Genomic DNA, 17,147 nt, shown 5'->3' on the forward strand with positions numbered 1-17,147 from the left:
AATCAGCGAGAGAGGGAACACAAGCAGGGGGAGTGGGAGAGGGAGAAGCAGGCTCTCTGCTGAGCAGGGAGCCCGATGTGGGGCTCGATCCCAGGGCCCTGGGATCATGACCTGAGCCGAAGGCAGACACTTAACGACTGAGCCACCCAGGCGCCCCTGGCTTTTCATTTTCTTAACAATGTTTTCAAAGAACAGAAGTTTTTATTTGATGAAGTTCAATTTAGTAAGTTTTTTCTCACTTGATGGTTTAGGTGTTTTGTGTCCTAATTAAGGACTGCCTATTTAGCCCAGAGTTGCAAAGCTTTTCTCCTGTGATTTCTTCTAGAAGTTTTTTAGTATTAACTTCTAGATTAAGGTCTGTGATCGATTTTGATTTAATTTTTGTGTGTGGTATGAGATAAGGGTGAAGGGTCATTTTTTTCCCAAATGGCTATCCAGTTGTTCTACCATCATTTCTTGAAAAGACTTTCCTTTGTTAAAAATCAGTTGACATATGTGGGTCTAAAATTCTGGACTCTATTCTGTTCCGTTCATCTGTATGTTTGTCTTCATGTCCGTACCACGCTGTCTTGGCTTTGGAGTATTTCTTGAAATCAGGTACTCTATCAAGTCCCTTAAGTCCTCAGATTTTATTCTTTTCCAAATTGTTTTGGCTATTCTAGATCCTGTTGAAAAACAGAGTTGGGAGTTGATATTTCAGATTAGAATTTAGAGCAGAGGAGAAAGACCTGATTTTAAATCCTGATGCATCAGCAGAGGGGCTTTTGCATCCTGGGCCCCCTGAGTGATAGCTGTCCTTCCCTGTTATTGACATTGCCAGGGCCTTCCTGAGGTATAGGCGCCATGTCCTCCGGTTCTACGCAGCAAACCATCCCCAGGTATGTGTTCCACAAGAAACAGCCTATTGACCATATGTAGACATTGGATAATTTTTAAACAAAAAGGTGAATTATCCCTCCTTAGTAATCAGTTGCATACAGTGTGTTGAATGAATCAAATTTAATTTTTGGTTTAAATATTTTCTTTTGTATTGCACCAGAATCTTGAGCTCAATGATGATACTGTTCTAAATGAGATAAAGTTAGCAGATTGTGAGCAGTTTCAGATGCCTGACCTGTGTGCCGAAGAGCTTGCTGTTGTCCTTGGAATCTGGTAAGTCAATTACTTACTTGGTTACTTTGAACACTTTGCATATTGGTTTTCTTGTGTTGAGGAAAACTTTATTCCAGGAGGTGCCCCGAGTTCTGGATGAATAGGGAATCTTATTATGCTTACAAGGATCAAGAATAGTGGGGCATCCAATTACCACTAAACTACCAGTGCTCTCCGGTGGGCAACTAAGTAAAGGGTTAGAGATTAGGAATCTCACGTATCTCCTTTGAGTTAGTATAACTTCACCTTCTCTTTCCTTCATAAGCAAAATTTCTTTGGCTAGCCTTAGCTAGGAATAAACTTTTAATAAAATATTTAGGAGAGTTGAGAATGATCATTTTGACCTTTGAGGATATTTACATTCCAAAGGATAGAATTATTATTATTATTATTTTTTAAGATTTTATTTATTCATTTAAGAGAGAGAGCACAAGCAGCGGGGAGAGGCAGGGGGAGTGGGAGAGGGAGAAGCAGATGCCCTGCTGAGCAGGGAGCCCGATGTGGGGCTCGATCCCAGGACCTGGGGATCATGACCTGAGCCACAGGCAGTCGCTTAACAACCTGAGCCACCCAGGCGCCCGAGGATACAATTATTTCTTAATACTGTCGAACCTTATGTGTGTTGGAAACAGTTTTTCCTTTTATTTTTATTTTTTTCAATTTTAAAATGATTTCAAAATTGGAAAAAAGTTGCAAGGGTAAGACATTGCAGAGAACTTTTGAGAATAATTTTCTAACATGATACTGTATCATCCCTGAATACTTTAGTGTGTGCTTCCAACAAACTAGGGAATTTTTTGTACATAGCCACAATACAGCTATCAAAATGAGGAAGTTAACATTCATACTCTCCTGTCATTTAATACTCAGATCCCATTCAAGGTTTCCAGTTGTCCCAGTAATCTCCTTTGTAGCACAGGGCCCACGGTAGAATATATGTGTTTCTTTTCGTTGTCATTGTCTCTCCAGTTACTGTCAGTCTTGGAATAGTTCCTCATTGTTGCTTGACTTTCATGGTCTTGACATTTCTGAAATTTATAAGCCAGTTACTTTGTAGACTTTGCCTCTTGAATTTGACTTATTTAAAAAAAATTACGATTAGATTCACATTATGCATCATTAGCATGGATATCAGAGAAGGGAAGTTCTGTGGTTCTTTTTTTTTTATTGATTTTATTTATTTATTGACAGCACGCACAAGCAGGGGGAGCTGCAGAGGGAGGGAGAGAAGCAGGCTCCCCATTGAGCAGGGAGCCCGATGCGGGGCTTGATCCCAGGACTCTGGGATCATGACCTGAGCTGAAGGCAGATGCTTAACTGACTGAGCCACCCAGGCACCCCATGTTTTATGGTTCTTATTGCATCCTAGCAGTGGAACACAGTTTTGATTTGTCCCACTACTGCTGATGTTAACTTTAATCACATGATTGAAGCCGTGTTTGCCAGGCTTCTTCATCGTAAAGTTTTTCTTTTTCACCCTTGTAAGTACTATTTTGTGGGAAGGTACTTTTGGACTACATAAATATCTCATTTCTCATCTAGAGACTTAGTAATGTTCAAAATGGAGTATTTCACAAAGTTCCAATATTTAGAACAGTCAAGTTAGTAATGGGTAATTTGTAAAACAAAACAAAACAAAACAAAATTGTCTCTTAACTCAGTAGACCTTACCCTTTTGTCTCCCCCTCATAGCATTATACCCCTTTTTCACATTTCCTTTACATAAAAGTTGAATGCAGTCCTCTAGTCCTCTTGTTTGGGTATAAGGGATCACACATACAGATAGAGCTCTGTTTCTTTTTTTTTAAAAAGATTTTATTTATTTGTTTGAGAGCAAGAGAGAAAGCATGAGCAGAGGGAAGGGCCAGGGAGAGGGAGAAGCAGACTCCCCACTGAGTGGGGAGCCCGATGTGGAGCTCGATCTGAGGACCCCGAGATTATGACCTGAGTTGAAGGCAGATGTTCAACTGACTGAGCCACCCAGGTACCCCGGTAGCTATTTCTAAGCCCAGATCTCTTGTTCTATCACATGATTTGATTCTAGTGACAGATTTTATGCTTACTAATGAAAAATTGTCCAATTCATAATAATTCTTAGTATGTAAATAATTTATTAGCACCACGCTCTAATCAACTGAGCTAACCGGCCAGCTACTAGTATGTAAATAATTTAAATAGCAACCATTTGTGAGCAGTTCCACATGCTAGGAATTGCACCGTGCACTTTCCACATTACCCCTCATTAATGTTCTAGCAACCCTAGAGGTTACTTTCTCCATTTTTCAGATAGGAAATCAGGGTTCAAATGGCTGAATGACTTGCTCAGAATTACAGAGCAAAGTTAAACAAAATATACATATGCCCAGGGATTCTGTCAGTTGAGCTTTAGGTATAATGAGTTAGACTTCACAGTTGAGAGAGGACTAAAAAACAAAACAGAAAACTGCTGTTTTCAAATACCGGTTTTTCCTCCAAATACAGTATTGGTGGAATCTTAATATATGGAACAGTTAGAAGTGCTGAGTGGATTTTATAGGCAATTTAAATCTTCCCTGTTTGGTAGAAACTACTTCATTATTGTCTGAATCTTGGGCATCTGATGCAGTGTTTATAAACGGATAAGAACATTAGTGAATTGATGATTTACATCAACTGAGTTATTGTGGGGGTTGTAAACAGTGATTTTGTAATACTGCCTGATCTCTGTATAATCCCCATGGCCATTATCCCTATGGAGAGGTGACTTGGACATTGTAGTAGGCTGGGTTAGTTTAGAAAGGAAACACAGAGAAGGTGAATTCTTATAGATGATAGATTGGTGAAACAGTGGGGCTAGGAAAAAAGAGACAAAAAACCAGACTCTTAAATACAGAGAACAAACTGATGGTTGCCAGAGGGGTGGGGGTGGGGGAGACAGGTAGAAATAATAAAGGGGATTAAGAGTAGACTTATCTTGAGCACTGAGAAATATAAAGAATTGTTGAGTCATTATATTGTGTACCTGAAACTTACATAACACTGTATGTTAATTATACTTGAATTAAAAAAAAGGGTAACCACTATCCTGAATTTTCTATTTGTCATTTTCTTGCCTTTTCAAAAAATATATTTACTTACATGTTTTTGTACTTCTAAGTCAATTGTTTTATTTGGTTTTTTTCCTGAGCTTTATAAAAGTGGTATCTTACTATTATGTAGTCTTCTGTGATTGTTTTTTTCCTCTCATTATTATGTTTTTATGGTTCATTCATGTTTTATATGTAGCTACCATTTACTTTGGATTATAGCATTCCATTGGGTGAATATTTCTCATTTTATCACTCTCCTTTTGGACATCTGGATTATTTCAAGATTTTTTCCTGTTATACACACTATAACTATGGATATTTGTGTATAGATTCCTGGTACACCTGTTCAAGAATTTCTCTGGGCTCTATGGAATTATTGAGCTAAGGATATATGAAGGTTCATGTTATAAGATAGTGCTAAATTGTTTAACAAAATTGTCCTATCAAATTATACTTGGATCAGCAGGATCTAAGAATTCCCATTGTTCTGCCTCTTTGACAACCTCTTAATTTTTGCCTAATGGTCACAGTAATATTTTATTTTTTTAGCATGAGTTTGATAAATAGGAGCTGGTGCCATGTTAATTCTTTTCATTTTCTTTGTGAAGGGGCACAGATTGGATTTCTTTCTCCTAGTAAAATTAATTATGTTGACATTTAGTACCAACCACATTTTGTCAGCATTTTTAAAAAATATCTTATTTATTTATCTGGGGGGAGGGGCAGAGGGAGAGGGAGAGAAAAACCCAAGCAGACTCTGCATTGAGTGCGGAGCCTGGTGTGGGACTCAATCTCACGACCCCGAGATCACGACCTGAGCTGAAACCAAGAGTTGGACACTTAACTGAATGCTCCACCCAGGCGCCCCATTTGTGGATTTTATTACTTACTTACTTATTACATTATTAATTTTCATACTTATCTTTGGAAAACTTGTATCTCTATTGGTATATAATGCAGTAATATTAAAATACATGCTTTATATATAAAGTTTATGTTGCCTTTTTAAAAATTTTATTTCATTAGTTAACAACATGTGTTTTAGAATTAATTTACTTTTTTTTGTAATTTAAAGCACAAATTTCCAAAAGAATAACCCAGTGCATAAGTTGACTGAAGAGGAGCTTCTGACATTTACGTCGGTGAGTCATGTCTCATCCTTTCCGTTGCATGTTTTTCCTTGTGCGTTCTTTTGCTTCTGATATATTCTTGGCTCAGATTGCTCATGTTGAAACACTGCCACTTAAGGAAATTAAGGAGAAGAATACCTCGCCATTTTAGTTTCCAAACTGCATATATCTTGCTGTTGATGTAAACATAAGCCTTTTTCTTTGTACTTGCTTGGATTTGAGGGCAGTGGCCAAATAGTTCTTGTTCAGTGTCTAATGGAGCGCACCTAATAGGTGCTCCATAAATGTTCAATGAATAAATGAAATGACAGAGCAAGAGTCTGACTCCTCACTCCAAAGCCACTATAGTATGCACCTCTCTTGTCTAAAACTGAGGGTGATGCCCACAGGGATGGGACGAGAAAGAGGACATCAGAGAGCGAGGACCAGAAGCAGGAGGGTGTGGGTTATCGAGGCCGAGGAAGGAGGCAGTGTTGAGAGCATGAGGTGCTTGTCAGCATTCGGCACTGTAGAGCCGAGGGGAGAAAGGCTGTGGGTGCTGTTAATCAGGAGTGCCCTGCTTATTTCTAGGACAGTTTCAGTGGAGTATTGTGTAGTCACCTCATTACAGGGAATTAAGGAGGAAATGGGCTGTAAGAAAATTAAGTTGATAAAGACCACAATCGGAGAAGAATGGCAGTGAAAAGGAAAGATCGAGTAATAGATGTGTGAGGATGAACAGAAAAGTCACAGACCCAGGGGTCAGTCAGTATCTTCTTAGCTTTATGGATGAAAAGATAACGCACATCTTTGATGAGCACAAGTTGCTTAAGATAATTTTTTCAAAGGCATCTTTATTATAGTTAAAATCAAGAGAGAATTCTCATGTTTTCTTTCTTTGTTATTTTTCAGATAAGGCAAAAATGAAGTACTTTTATCTGTAGAAAAGCTAGCTTACTTTGTATTGTAATATAAATTTTGCAAGTTACTGTTTCCTGCCTACGGTTTTGGAGCCGGTTGGATGTTAATCCCTTGAGTCCTCTGGGTGCCTACTTTATTTTCTCACTTGAGTATCTTAGAAATCTTTGGTGTTTATGATGATAGCATATCTGTGTTTAGGTAACTATGTGGAAATATCCCTGTTTATTCATTACGTAAGCTGTAAGGAATTTGACAAGTGTTAAACATTTTTTTAAAAGATTAATTTAAAAAATTATTCTGTATTTCCTATTTATTCAGCTAATCTCTATTGAATACTGAATATGTGTCAAGCATTGTGCTGGTCGTAGGGGATACAGTGTCAACAAAGTCTTTTCCCTCTTGGCGTTTACATCGATTTACATTCTTTTTTTTTTTTTTAAGATTTTATTTATTTATTTGACAGAGAAAGATAGCGAGAGCAGGAACACAAGCAGGGGGAGTGGGAGAGGGAGAGGGAGAAGCAGGCTTCCTGCCGAGCAGGGAGCCTGATGTGGGACTCGATCCCAGGACCCTGGGATCATGACCTGAGCCGAAGTCAGACGCTTAACGACTGAGCCACCCAGGCGCCCTTGATTTACATTCTTGTGGGGACAATACACAGTATACCAAGAGAGAAATAATGTAGCTAACAGATGTGCTCTGGGGACATACAGAGCCGGGTAAGGGAATACAAATGGCATGAGGAGGGCTGTTTTAGACAAGGTGGTGGGGAGGATCTCAGTGGGAAGGATGTGGAGGATCTGGAATGGTGGTGACTTTGAGTTACTGTAGGGAAGTACAGAGCTGGATGGGGACAAGTGTCTAGATGATGAATGTGACCAGGACACTTGGCTTTCTTCTGATGACTGGGGTAAACAGAATGTTAACATGTGCTAGGAAGTGATCCTGCTGGCCTCTTATGGGGAGGAGGTCAGTAATAACATCTTCTTAGGACTGGTCTTAGCAGTTTATCAAGGTATATGTATTATCCATAGTTATCTTAAAAAGACACTAAAATACTCTATATTCAAGCAGTTCAATTTTTTTTTAGCATTTCCAGTTGGTGGGGATATATTTCTTCCTTTTTAAAAAACTTTTCCTTTTTTTCCCTGTTTCTTTCTTTTTAAATTATTTTTATTTAAAAAATTTTAAAATTTAAACTCAATTTAATTAACATACACTGTATTATTAGTTTCAGAGGTAGAATTTAGTGATTCATCAGTTGCATACAATACCCAGTGCTCATTACTTCAAATGCCCTCTCCAATGTCCATCACCCAGTTATCCCATCCCCCACCCACCTCCCCTCCAGCAACCCTCAGTTTGTTTTCTAGAGTTAAGATTCTCTTAGTCTCTCGTTTGCCTTTCTGATCCCCTACCCCAGCACCCCGCCTTCTTGTTCCTCTCTACTGTGAAGTTCTTCTGAAGTAGTTAACTCTGGTAACCTCTGGGGTGGGTAACTCATCTCTCCTAACTTGCAATGAAGGTCATAAATTTGAGTTTCATACTTTTCCCCCAAGGGCTTTATAGTACATCCTTTTTTTGCTCTCTGTCCTCCTCCAACTCTCATCCAAGTCAGAACTGACCTGAGGACTGATCTTTTTGGAGGAAAACTGTTTGATTACAGTGATGCCTAGTGCCAGGCCTGACTCTTCTAAGAAGATGAATTTTTTAATTCCAGGAAAATCTTTAGTTCATAAGAAGTAGAGCATGGAACTTATACGTGAGGATGGCTTTTAGGAGCCCCAAGGATACTTTGTGATCTGCACCACCCCCTTCTTCTGTTGATCCCAAAGGAAGCATACAGACTACACTAGAAAAATCCAGATGAGCCATTGTCAACTCATCTTGCATTTATCAGTCCTTCCTGATATTCCTTCTTTGTGCATGATACTGAAGCAGATAATAAGATGAATTAGAAGTGGCCCCTGGTTTAATGAAGAATTTCATTGAAATTTATATCCTATATAATTGAATATCCTGTATATAAAGATCCTTTATCTATTACTCCAAAAGACTATTTGAGGCAAAAGGGAACACTTTCAGGTGCTGTCCCCCTTCTGAACTCTTGAACTTCTTTCTGTGCCTTTCTTTTAACAAGGACCATATTTGGGCTTATATTATAATTATTTATGTTTATGTCTTATCACTCCCACAAGACTATAAGCTCCCCATTTCAGGGACTGGGCTCTGTTCTTCTCTGGGTCTTCTACAAGGCCCCGTATAGTCTTTCAATGCTTCAGTCATAGCTGTTGCTCAATAAATGGATGCAGAAGAATGAATGAAATATGCTTGAACCCTGGAGAGGATTTATTTCTGTCCCATAACTCGATGCAGCATTGCTCCACTTAGTTTTAAAATTTTAGGTAGTGCTATGTGATGTGAAGGATAACCGCTTGTTTTATCTTCTTCATCTGTGTAATGAGGGAAGGGGGGTGTGCGCCTTCCTCAGCCCTGAAAACTTGCTTTGAGGATCAAATTCGAGAATGTCCTGAAAGTACCTTTGAGTAGGTAGAGCTGGTGCACCCATAGCTTCAGGGATGAGCGGGGCCATCTGATTACTGGTTTGCGGGAGAGCATTCTGTTTTCAAGGAATAAGAATTCCTAAGTGGAGAAGACCTGTTTGAAATTGGCTGTAGACGTGGGGGAGAAGGGAGCAGAGAGGAAAGAAAGGGCACACTCTTTCCTGCTGGGCGGCCATTTCCCTTCTGTGGCAGCGGTGTGGGGGCCTGGAACTGGGCCTATCAACTCCTGAGACTAGGAAGTATCTTTAGTTAATAGAAGAGCAAGAATAATACAAGTCTTCATACTCCTATCAGTGGATTGTAAGCACTTGAACGGATGGGGACTGTAGTTACTATCGGATATTTGTTAAATATTTATTGAATAAACAAATGAATTATTCCTGAATTTTGTTCAGTTTTAGTGAACTGTCTTAAAGTTGACTAAAATGGTAAAATCTCTTTTTTGGAGACATTTTTAGTAGTGTTTTCCTATTGGTGGAGCATGTTGAAATATATGTGAGATATGTTGGGAGAAGGTTTTCATTCAGCAGTGTCAGAAGCTTATCCTAAAAGGAATACTTTATTTTTTTAAGGTTGTCATAATGTACTGCTGTTCCTGAGATATTTGATCCACACATTTCAGGAAAACTGAATGACTCATAGTAAAAATAACCCATATTGTTTTAGAGAGCCATTTATGTTGTATCGGCTTGATAATTTAAAATTAGCTGTTATCTACGTTATTTCCTTTCAGATGGGCCAAGTCAGTGACATTCAGTAATGCTTTTAATTTCCTTTCATTGTTGAAAACGGGAACAATTTAGTTAATTCAGACAGGTGTTTCAGTTTTCATTGGCACAAGTTTTGCCTCAGTGTGAACTGACACTGGCAGCCTGCCTTCTGAGTGTCCGCTCTGAAGCCTCGAGGTCTCTGTAAATGGAAAAAGGAAAAAGACCTTTCGAGGTTGTGCATTATATGGTACATATTTTCTGTTGCTGCTGTTAATTTTAAAGCTGTTTAATGAATGCTTATCTATGAACATAAAAATAGTTTGCAAACCATTTTTACAGATTAAAATGATTGCCTGTTTTTCTTTTAGGGCATACTCATTTCTTAATTTTCTAGGATAGGCAATAGAACTTTGCGAGATAGCCGTGATACTTCTGATAGTTTGTGTTAACATTACACGATGATACATCCTATATTAAGCAGTTATAGGTCAGGAATTTGATTTTCTTTCTGGTTTGAGTACTTGTCTCTCAAAATGTTACTTGTACATTTTAATTTAATAGGCATGTATTGATAATGAACATTGTAGCGATCTCTGGGTTTTAAGTTGGTAACTTTTAAAGAAGTAAGAGATAGGCATGCTTTATTTTTTGTACCAGTTTGTAGGTTAACTGTTATTAAACAGAGAATTATTAAATATTTTTTGACTGTAGTCGAACTGAGTTCCTTGTATATATCCTACTTCAGGAATAGGCAGAATGAATAATAGGATTAGTGGGATCAAGGCTCTCTTCTTACCACCATCTACTTTGGTAACTGCTAGACTTCTTTCTTCACTGTTAACCATGGCTTAAGGTTAATACTTATTTGTGGGTTTACTTCTAGCCACATTGGAGTAACTGGTACTGACTTTGAACTTTTACCGTAAAGCAGCTACAAAACTGGACAAAATATATGAAGCAGCAGTGCAAAAAAGGATGATAAGTCATGACCAAATAGTGTTTATCTCAAGAGGGCAAATCTGGATTAATATGAAACAATCAATGCAGTTCATCTTATTAGTATAGCAAAAGGAAGAAGCCAAATGATTATCTCGGTAGAAGCAGAAAAGCATTTGAAAAAAATTCAACAAACTTTATATTAGTTTCACTTTATAATATAAAATATGTATATTATATTATATTATATCTTAGTAAACTAGGAATAGAAGGGAATGTCAACCTGGTAAAGGACATCACTGAAGAATCTCTAATTAAAATCATTATTGACGAAAAAGTCTTTCCTCCTTAAGATCAGGAAAATGGCACTTCAGTTTTCCATTGAATTGGAAATCCCCCAGCTAGTGCAGTAAGACATGAAGAAGATGCAAAAGGTATGTGGATTGGAAAGGAAGATATAAAACTATCAGTATGCATAGATGACACAATTGTATACATAGGTAACCCTAAAGAATTGACGTGAAAGCTACTGGAAGTAATAGGCAAGGTCTGAGAAGAATACAAGATCAATTAAAAAAAAAAAATCAGTTGTGGGGCGCCTGAGTGGCTCAGTTGGTTAAGTGTCTGCCTTCAGCTCAGCTTCCCAAATGTATGCATGTTCATGATCCCGGGGTCCTGGGATTGAGCCCCCTGTGACGGGCTCCCTGCTCAGCGGGGAGTCTGCTTCTCCCTGTCCCTCTGTCCCTCCCCCTGCTCATGCTCTCTCTCGTGCATGCTCTCTCTCAATCTCTCACCGTGTCTCAAATAAATAAAATCTTTAAAAAAAATCAGTTGTGGGCGCCTGGGTGGCTCAGTCGTTAAGCGTCTGCCTTCAGCTCAGGTCATGATCCCAGGGTCCTGGGATCGAGTCCCATATCGGGCTCCCTGCTACGCGGGAAGCCTGCTTCTCCCTCTCCTACTCCGCCTGCTTGTGTTCCTGCTCTCACTATGTCTCTCTCTGTCAAATAAATAAATAAAAAAAAAATCTTTAAAAAAATAAAAAAAAAAAAAAAAAAAAAAAAAAAAAAAAATCAGTTGTGTTTATATATTCCTAGCAATGAATAATTGGGAAAGACATTTAAAAACTATTTAGAATAGCATAAGATATCAAATATTTAGTGATAAATTTAACTGAAGTGTAAGACTTGTATACTAAAAATGATATAATGAGAGAAATTAAAGAAGATCTAAATAAATGGAAAAATTACAATGTTCATAGATTGGAAGACTCAACATTGTTGAATTGACAATTCTCCCAAAATTGAGCTATAAATTAATAGCGATTGGATTCCCAGTAGGCTTTTTTTCTTTGCAGAAATCAACAAGCTGATTCTAAAATTTATTTGGAGGACTTCTGCTTCTGTGATGGCCAAGTAAGCTCTGATTGGAACCATCCTTCTGCAGATAAAAATAACAAACTATAGACAAAATGCAGAAAGATTCTGGAGATTTTTTATTTATTTATTTATTTTTTGCTTGGAAGAAGGGAATGACATTGAGTGGTTTTTTGTTTCTATCCTATGGCTAAATCTCAGTGTCTTACACGCAAGGAAGCTAAAACTCCGCAAGCAATTCAGCAATCTTTCTGAGGACAGAGATTGGGGCTACCACAGCTGCTGGAATGTGAGGAAGAACATTTCATAAAGGAAAGAGTCACAGATGAGGATTCTTACATTCTGTATATTTATAGAATAATACACTCAGAATATATGGTTTTTTCAAGGGCACATGGTATGGTCAGCAAGACCATATACTGGGCCAATTAAATAAGTCTCAATAAAAAAAAACATCATATGGAATATAATCTCTTTCCACAGTGGAATTAAATTTTACATAAATAGTTATTAGATATATAGAAAAACTCCAAATATTTGGAAACCAAATAATTAAACAACTTACTTAGTCTGTGGATCAATAAAGAAATTACAAAGGAATTTATTTATAAAAGTCAGTCATTGACCTAAATCTCCTACATTTCCTTAAGGTAAAATTGTTGTATAATTGGGGTAATGAGCAATTTTCCGCTAGAACACTTAAGTGCATGAACCATAGTAGGAAAATTGGATTAAAAGATATATTGGACTGCATTAAAATTAAAATCTGCTTTTTGAAAGACATCATTACGAAAATGAAAAGACAAGAACAGACTGAGCAATATTCACAGTACATACACCTCACAAAGGACTTTTTTTTTCAGAGTAAGTAAAGACCTCTTCCAACTCAATAATAATAAGACAAACCAATTAAAAATGGAGAAAAGATTTGAACAGATCTTCCACCAAAGATATGTGAATGACCAACAAGAATATGAACAATGCTTAATACTAGTAGTCATTGGGAAAATGCATTTTAAAACTACAAGACACCACTCTCCACCACTTAAAAGACAATACTGTGAGGGGTAGTTGGAACTCTTATCCACTGTAAATGTAATGTAATGCAAAATGGTACAACCACTTTGGAACACAGTTTGGTATTTTCTCATGGAGTTAATCATCAGTGCTACCTCTAGGTATTTTTCTATGAGAAATGAAAATATATATCTCCACAAAGACATATATACAAATGTTCATACCTGTTTAATTCATAATAGCTTAAAACTGGAAAAAACCCAAATGTTCATCAACAAGTGAGTGATAAACTACAGGATATCCAGCTGAAGAAATGATACTGAGCAATAAAAAGAAATGAAGTGCTGATACATTCAACAGTGTGGGTGAATCTGAAAAACATAATTTTGAGTTAAAGAAGCCTGACTCCATTTAGTTGGAATTCTAAAGTAGATAAAACTAAATCATAATGACAGAGAATAGATCACAGGTTGATTTCCAGGGAACTTTTTGGGCTGATGGAAATTTGTATATCTTGATTTTCATGGTGGTTACATAGGTGTATACATTTGTGAAAACAGCAAACTCTACACTAAATATGGGTTTATTTTGTTGTACCTGTCTTATATTTCAATAAAGTCACTAAGAATAACCTAAAAGGAAAAATGCATAGGTGTTATTTAGACCTAGAATATTTAAGATTGATGAGTTTATTAAGATTTTGGTTTCAGTGTAGATTAGTCCTTGTCATCAATTTCAGAAGTATAACACGAAATACTCACAGCTTACCTGATGTGTTAAGTGGAAAGAATGTAGATGCAGAAGAAGAGGATGTTGCTCAGTATCCACATTTAGTATGATGTTTTCTTTTTTTTTTTTTAAGGCCAAAACAGGCTAGTTTTTCTCAAGCTTATTTTTTCCAATATTTTCTCAAGCAAGTTTTTCCAATATTATTGGAAACCTCTGTTCAAAAGAAACTCCAAATTCAGGTGGAGGGATATACTGTTTAGAGCTCCACTTGTAATTTTGACCTTTAGCATCTAACACAGGTCATTGATGTCTTGAGTTGAATTATACGCCCTCATGATTGAGAGTCACCAGAAACAGCAAACAGAAAGATAGCTAGGATGAATGTAAAACCTTAAGAATTCACCAGGCAGGAAACTTGTGTATAAAAATAGCATAGGTAATTGACATCTTCTAAAATACAGTGAGGTATTAATACAGGATTTCAAGCAACTTCTTGTGTTAATGGATATAAAAATACAGTTAATTAGACTTTATTTTAAGTCTGTAAATGGCATTTTTAGTAGAATCTAAGGTCTGGAGATTAAACTATTGGTTGTGTGGCACGGTTAACTTGGTTGAAGACTATATAGGAATTCTTTGTATTATCCTTGAAATTTTTCTGAAGGAGAAAAATCTGAAAATAAAAAGTTAAAGGAAAAAACCTCTGGCACAAAGCTATACAGAAAATGAGCAAAGCCCATCACTGTTTCATGGCTAGCTAACCATTCTTATTTGGGGTTGAAGATAAAAACAGGCTCTCTGGGATGTGTTCAGACCGCCATTAAACTTCTCTCAACCTGCCTGTGTCTCTTACTGGGTTTCCCACTTGTGGCTTGCCCTATTGGGTCTTTAGTGGTGAAGGAAACAGGGAGGCATTACAAAATAAACCCAAACACATAGGTTAACATAAAGAAGGGGGACTCATGGACCAGAGACCAGAGATCCCATGATCAGAGATCAGAGGCAGCTGTGAGGGATGGAATTAACTGACCTAATAGCACTTTCAGAACTTTCTACTAAGCTAAGACCCTCAAGCAGGCCTGAAGGAATCCTGGATTCATGGTGCAGCCTTGCTGTGGCAGCAGAAACCAATTTCTCTGGAGGAAAACATTAACAGTCCCAAATTAAAACTGAGCAGTGAGCTCACAATTAAAGATTAACAGAGAGAAAAGAAGGCAAGCCACCATGACTGAGAGTCAACAAAGACAACAGTTTCTGATTCATAGTATAGACCAGCTACATATGGGATGTTTAAAGAAATAAAGCATGTATTAATCAAAAGATAGCTGAAAAACTTTTGTTATTAGACTTCTTTGATTTGGGAGGGGAAATGTAACTTTTAGAATTTTTTTTTTTTTTTTTTGAGAGAGCAAGAGTGTGCGTACGCATATGCAGGAGCTGTGTGGGGAAGGGCAGAGAAAGAGGGAGAGAGAAAATCTTGAGCAGTCCCCATGCCCAGTGTGAGCCCAACAGGGGGTTCAATCTCACAACCCTGAGATCAGGACCTGAGCCAAAATCAAGAGTCAGACGCTCAACCGACTGAGCCACCCAGGTGCCCCAGAAATAATTTGAAATTAAAAACCAGAATAAAAAAAATGCAATCCATGCTTATCCACACCAGAGAGATGTAGAACACTAAGAAGTTGTGTATAACAGGTGTTTCAGAAAATGCAGACTTAGAAGTATACCTAAGAAACTCTTGAGTCTGCATCAGTAGATATGTGTATGAATGTCTCATAATAGCAATATTTGTCATCATGGCAGAGAAACTGGAAGCAACCTAAATGTTGTTCACAGGAGAAATTGTGATATTTTATATCACAGTTATGAAGTATTATACAACAGTGAAGTGAAAATAAATGAACTATAGCTATAAGCAACAACATGGATGAGTTTTATAAATGTAATGATAAGTTAAAAAAACTAGTCCCAGATTCACAGGTGTTTGTTTATATTATACTTTATAACTTAAACTTTAGTTACTTATAATCCACTGTATATATCAAATAAAAAAATGAAGTCTAAAAACTATTTTGAGCAATAGCAAGATCATTGAAATGTTATTTGATAAACCATTTTAAGAATAAACAGTTCTGATTGCATACATTTTAATTTTAAAGTGTATCTTACTGTCATTCATTAGGCTGGTGAGAAGCAGAATCAGTGATGATGAGAACATTAATGGAAGGTAGAGGAAAAAGCCTTAAGAAAGAAAAGTCCCCAATACAGAAATATACAGGACTTAAGCTAAGTTGGTAATACAGTTGATATTAAGAAGTCTTGTTCCAATCTATGGCTTTGTGCTTCTGCTTTTGGCCATCACTGAAGCTAAAGAAAGCTCTTAGGCTTTTTGACATTATGAACTAACATGGTATTCAAGGATGAAAAATTCAGCTTTAAGATAGTTTATATGTTTTAAATAGGTCTGTTTCTTATGACGGTGTGAAAAGTGCATCTGGTGATGCACTGGATGAACTGGAATCTCCAGAATGTAGAAGGCCTTTTTTTTTTTTTTTTTTTTTTTTGAGGCAGACAAATGACCAACAGCTTAATCTCTTTCTGATGTCTGCTTTCTATATGAAAATCTACAGAGCAAAGAATGGAGCTTTGAAAATGTTGTAATGACAGGAGATTTGGATCTCAGGATTTGCCAAGCCTGCTCCTAGATAGTGTGGAAGAAATAAAGGTATAAAGCATAGGACTTGCCTTCGTGGAATTTTTAATTTAGCTCACATCAGATAAACTCAGGGAAATGTAATTGGCAATACCAGGCAGTTTAAACTACAAATGGATAGCACAGATAAATGAATCCCCTAACTGCTCAGAAAAGAAGAAAATGTTTAGGACAGAGCAAAGAAGGCTTTGTTCACTAAGGAAGGATTTGAATCAGGCCTTGAAAGACAGATGGGGTTTAGATGGAGTGATAGCAAGAGCAAAGGCAAGGAGATGGGGAAGTGTGATTGTATTGGGTTAGCTGGGTTGGAAGATTTGGTTAGGGCAATAGTGAGACTTAGGGGAAAACAGATTCCTGACAGATTTTAAATGGTCTACAGGACAAGGCCTGGGAATTTGGACTGCAGTTCTACTGGGGATAATTTATAGCCTAAATTGGGAATTTTAAACTTGTTGTCATTTGATACAAATTTTAACAATGGATGCTTTTTTAAATAGTTCATTAGAAGGGGGAGTAGTTCTGCTTTTTATAGTATTTCTTTGTTCCTTTATTGTAAAGTCAGCCTGACCTGAGTAAGCATCATCTGATTTGGCTTGAGCGTAGCCAAACAATTATGGACTCACAAAGAGAGGTCTGAGTTGGCTTTGATTTATATGCGGAAAAGCAGCTATCTGAAAGCCCCTTCCTTCATATTTAAAGGAGCAGACTGGCTGGCTGTCATATAAAGGATCCCAGTGACCTCTGGAAGAAGATTATTGGAAATGTGCAGTGATAAGAGTGAAAAGGAAATTTGTTTTTAATAGAAACAACACTCCAGATTTTCTTTGAGGGTGTTACAAAATTTTCTTTGCTGCT

At 37.3% G+C, this 17,147-nt stretch overlaps 1 protein-coding gene across 2 annotated transcripts in view; it reads left to right on the forward strand.

The window, feature by feature from the left end:
• Nucleotides 1-17,147, forward strand: part of TTC27 (tetratricopeptide repeat domain 27) — a 170,124-nt gene that overhangs the window by 33,957 nt on the left and 119,020 nt on the right. For both annotated transcript variants that reach the window (XM_032410263.1, XM_032410264.1), the window contains exons 8-9: nucleotides 1,040-1,152; nucleotides 5,296-5,362. In XM_032410263.1, the coding sequence (XP_032266154.1) occupies nucleotides 1,040-1,152; nucleotides 5,296-5,362 (180 nt within the window). The remainder of the gene's footprint in view (nucleotides 1-1,039; nucleotides 1,153-5,295; nucleotides 5,363-17,147) is intronic.

Source organism: Phoca vitulina, unplaced genomic scaffold, assembly GCF_004348235.1.
Source record: "Phoca vitulina isolate PV1807 unplaced genomic scaffold, GSC_HSeal_1.0 scaffold12, whole genome shotgun sequence".
Taxonomy (NCBI): Eukaryota; Metazoa; Chordata; class Mammalia; order Carnivora; family Phocidae; genus Phoca; species Phoca vitulina.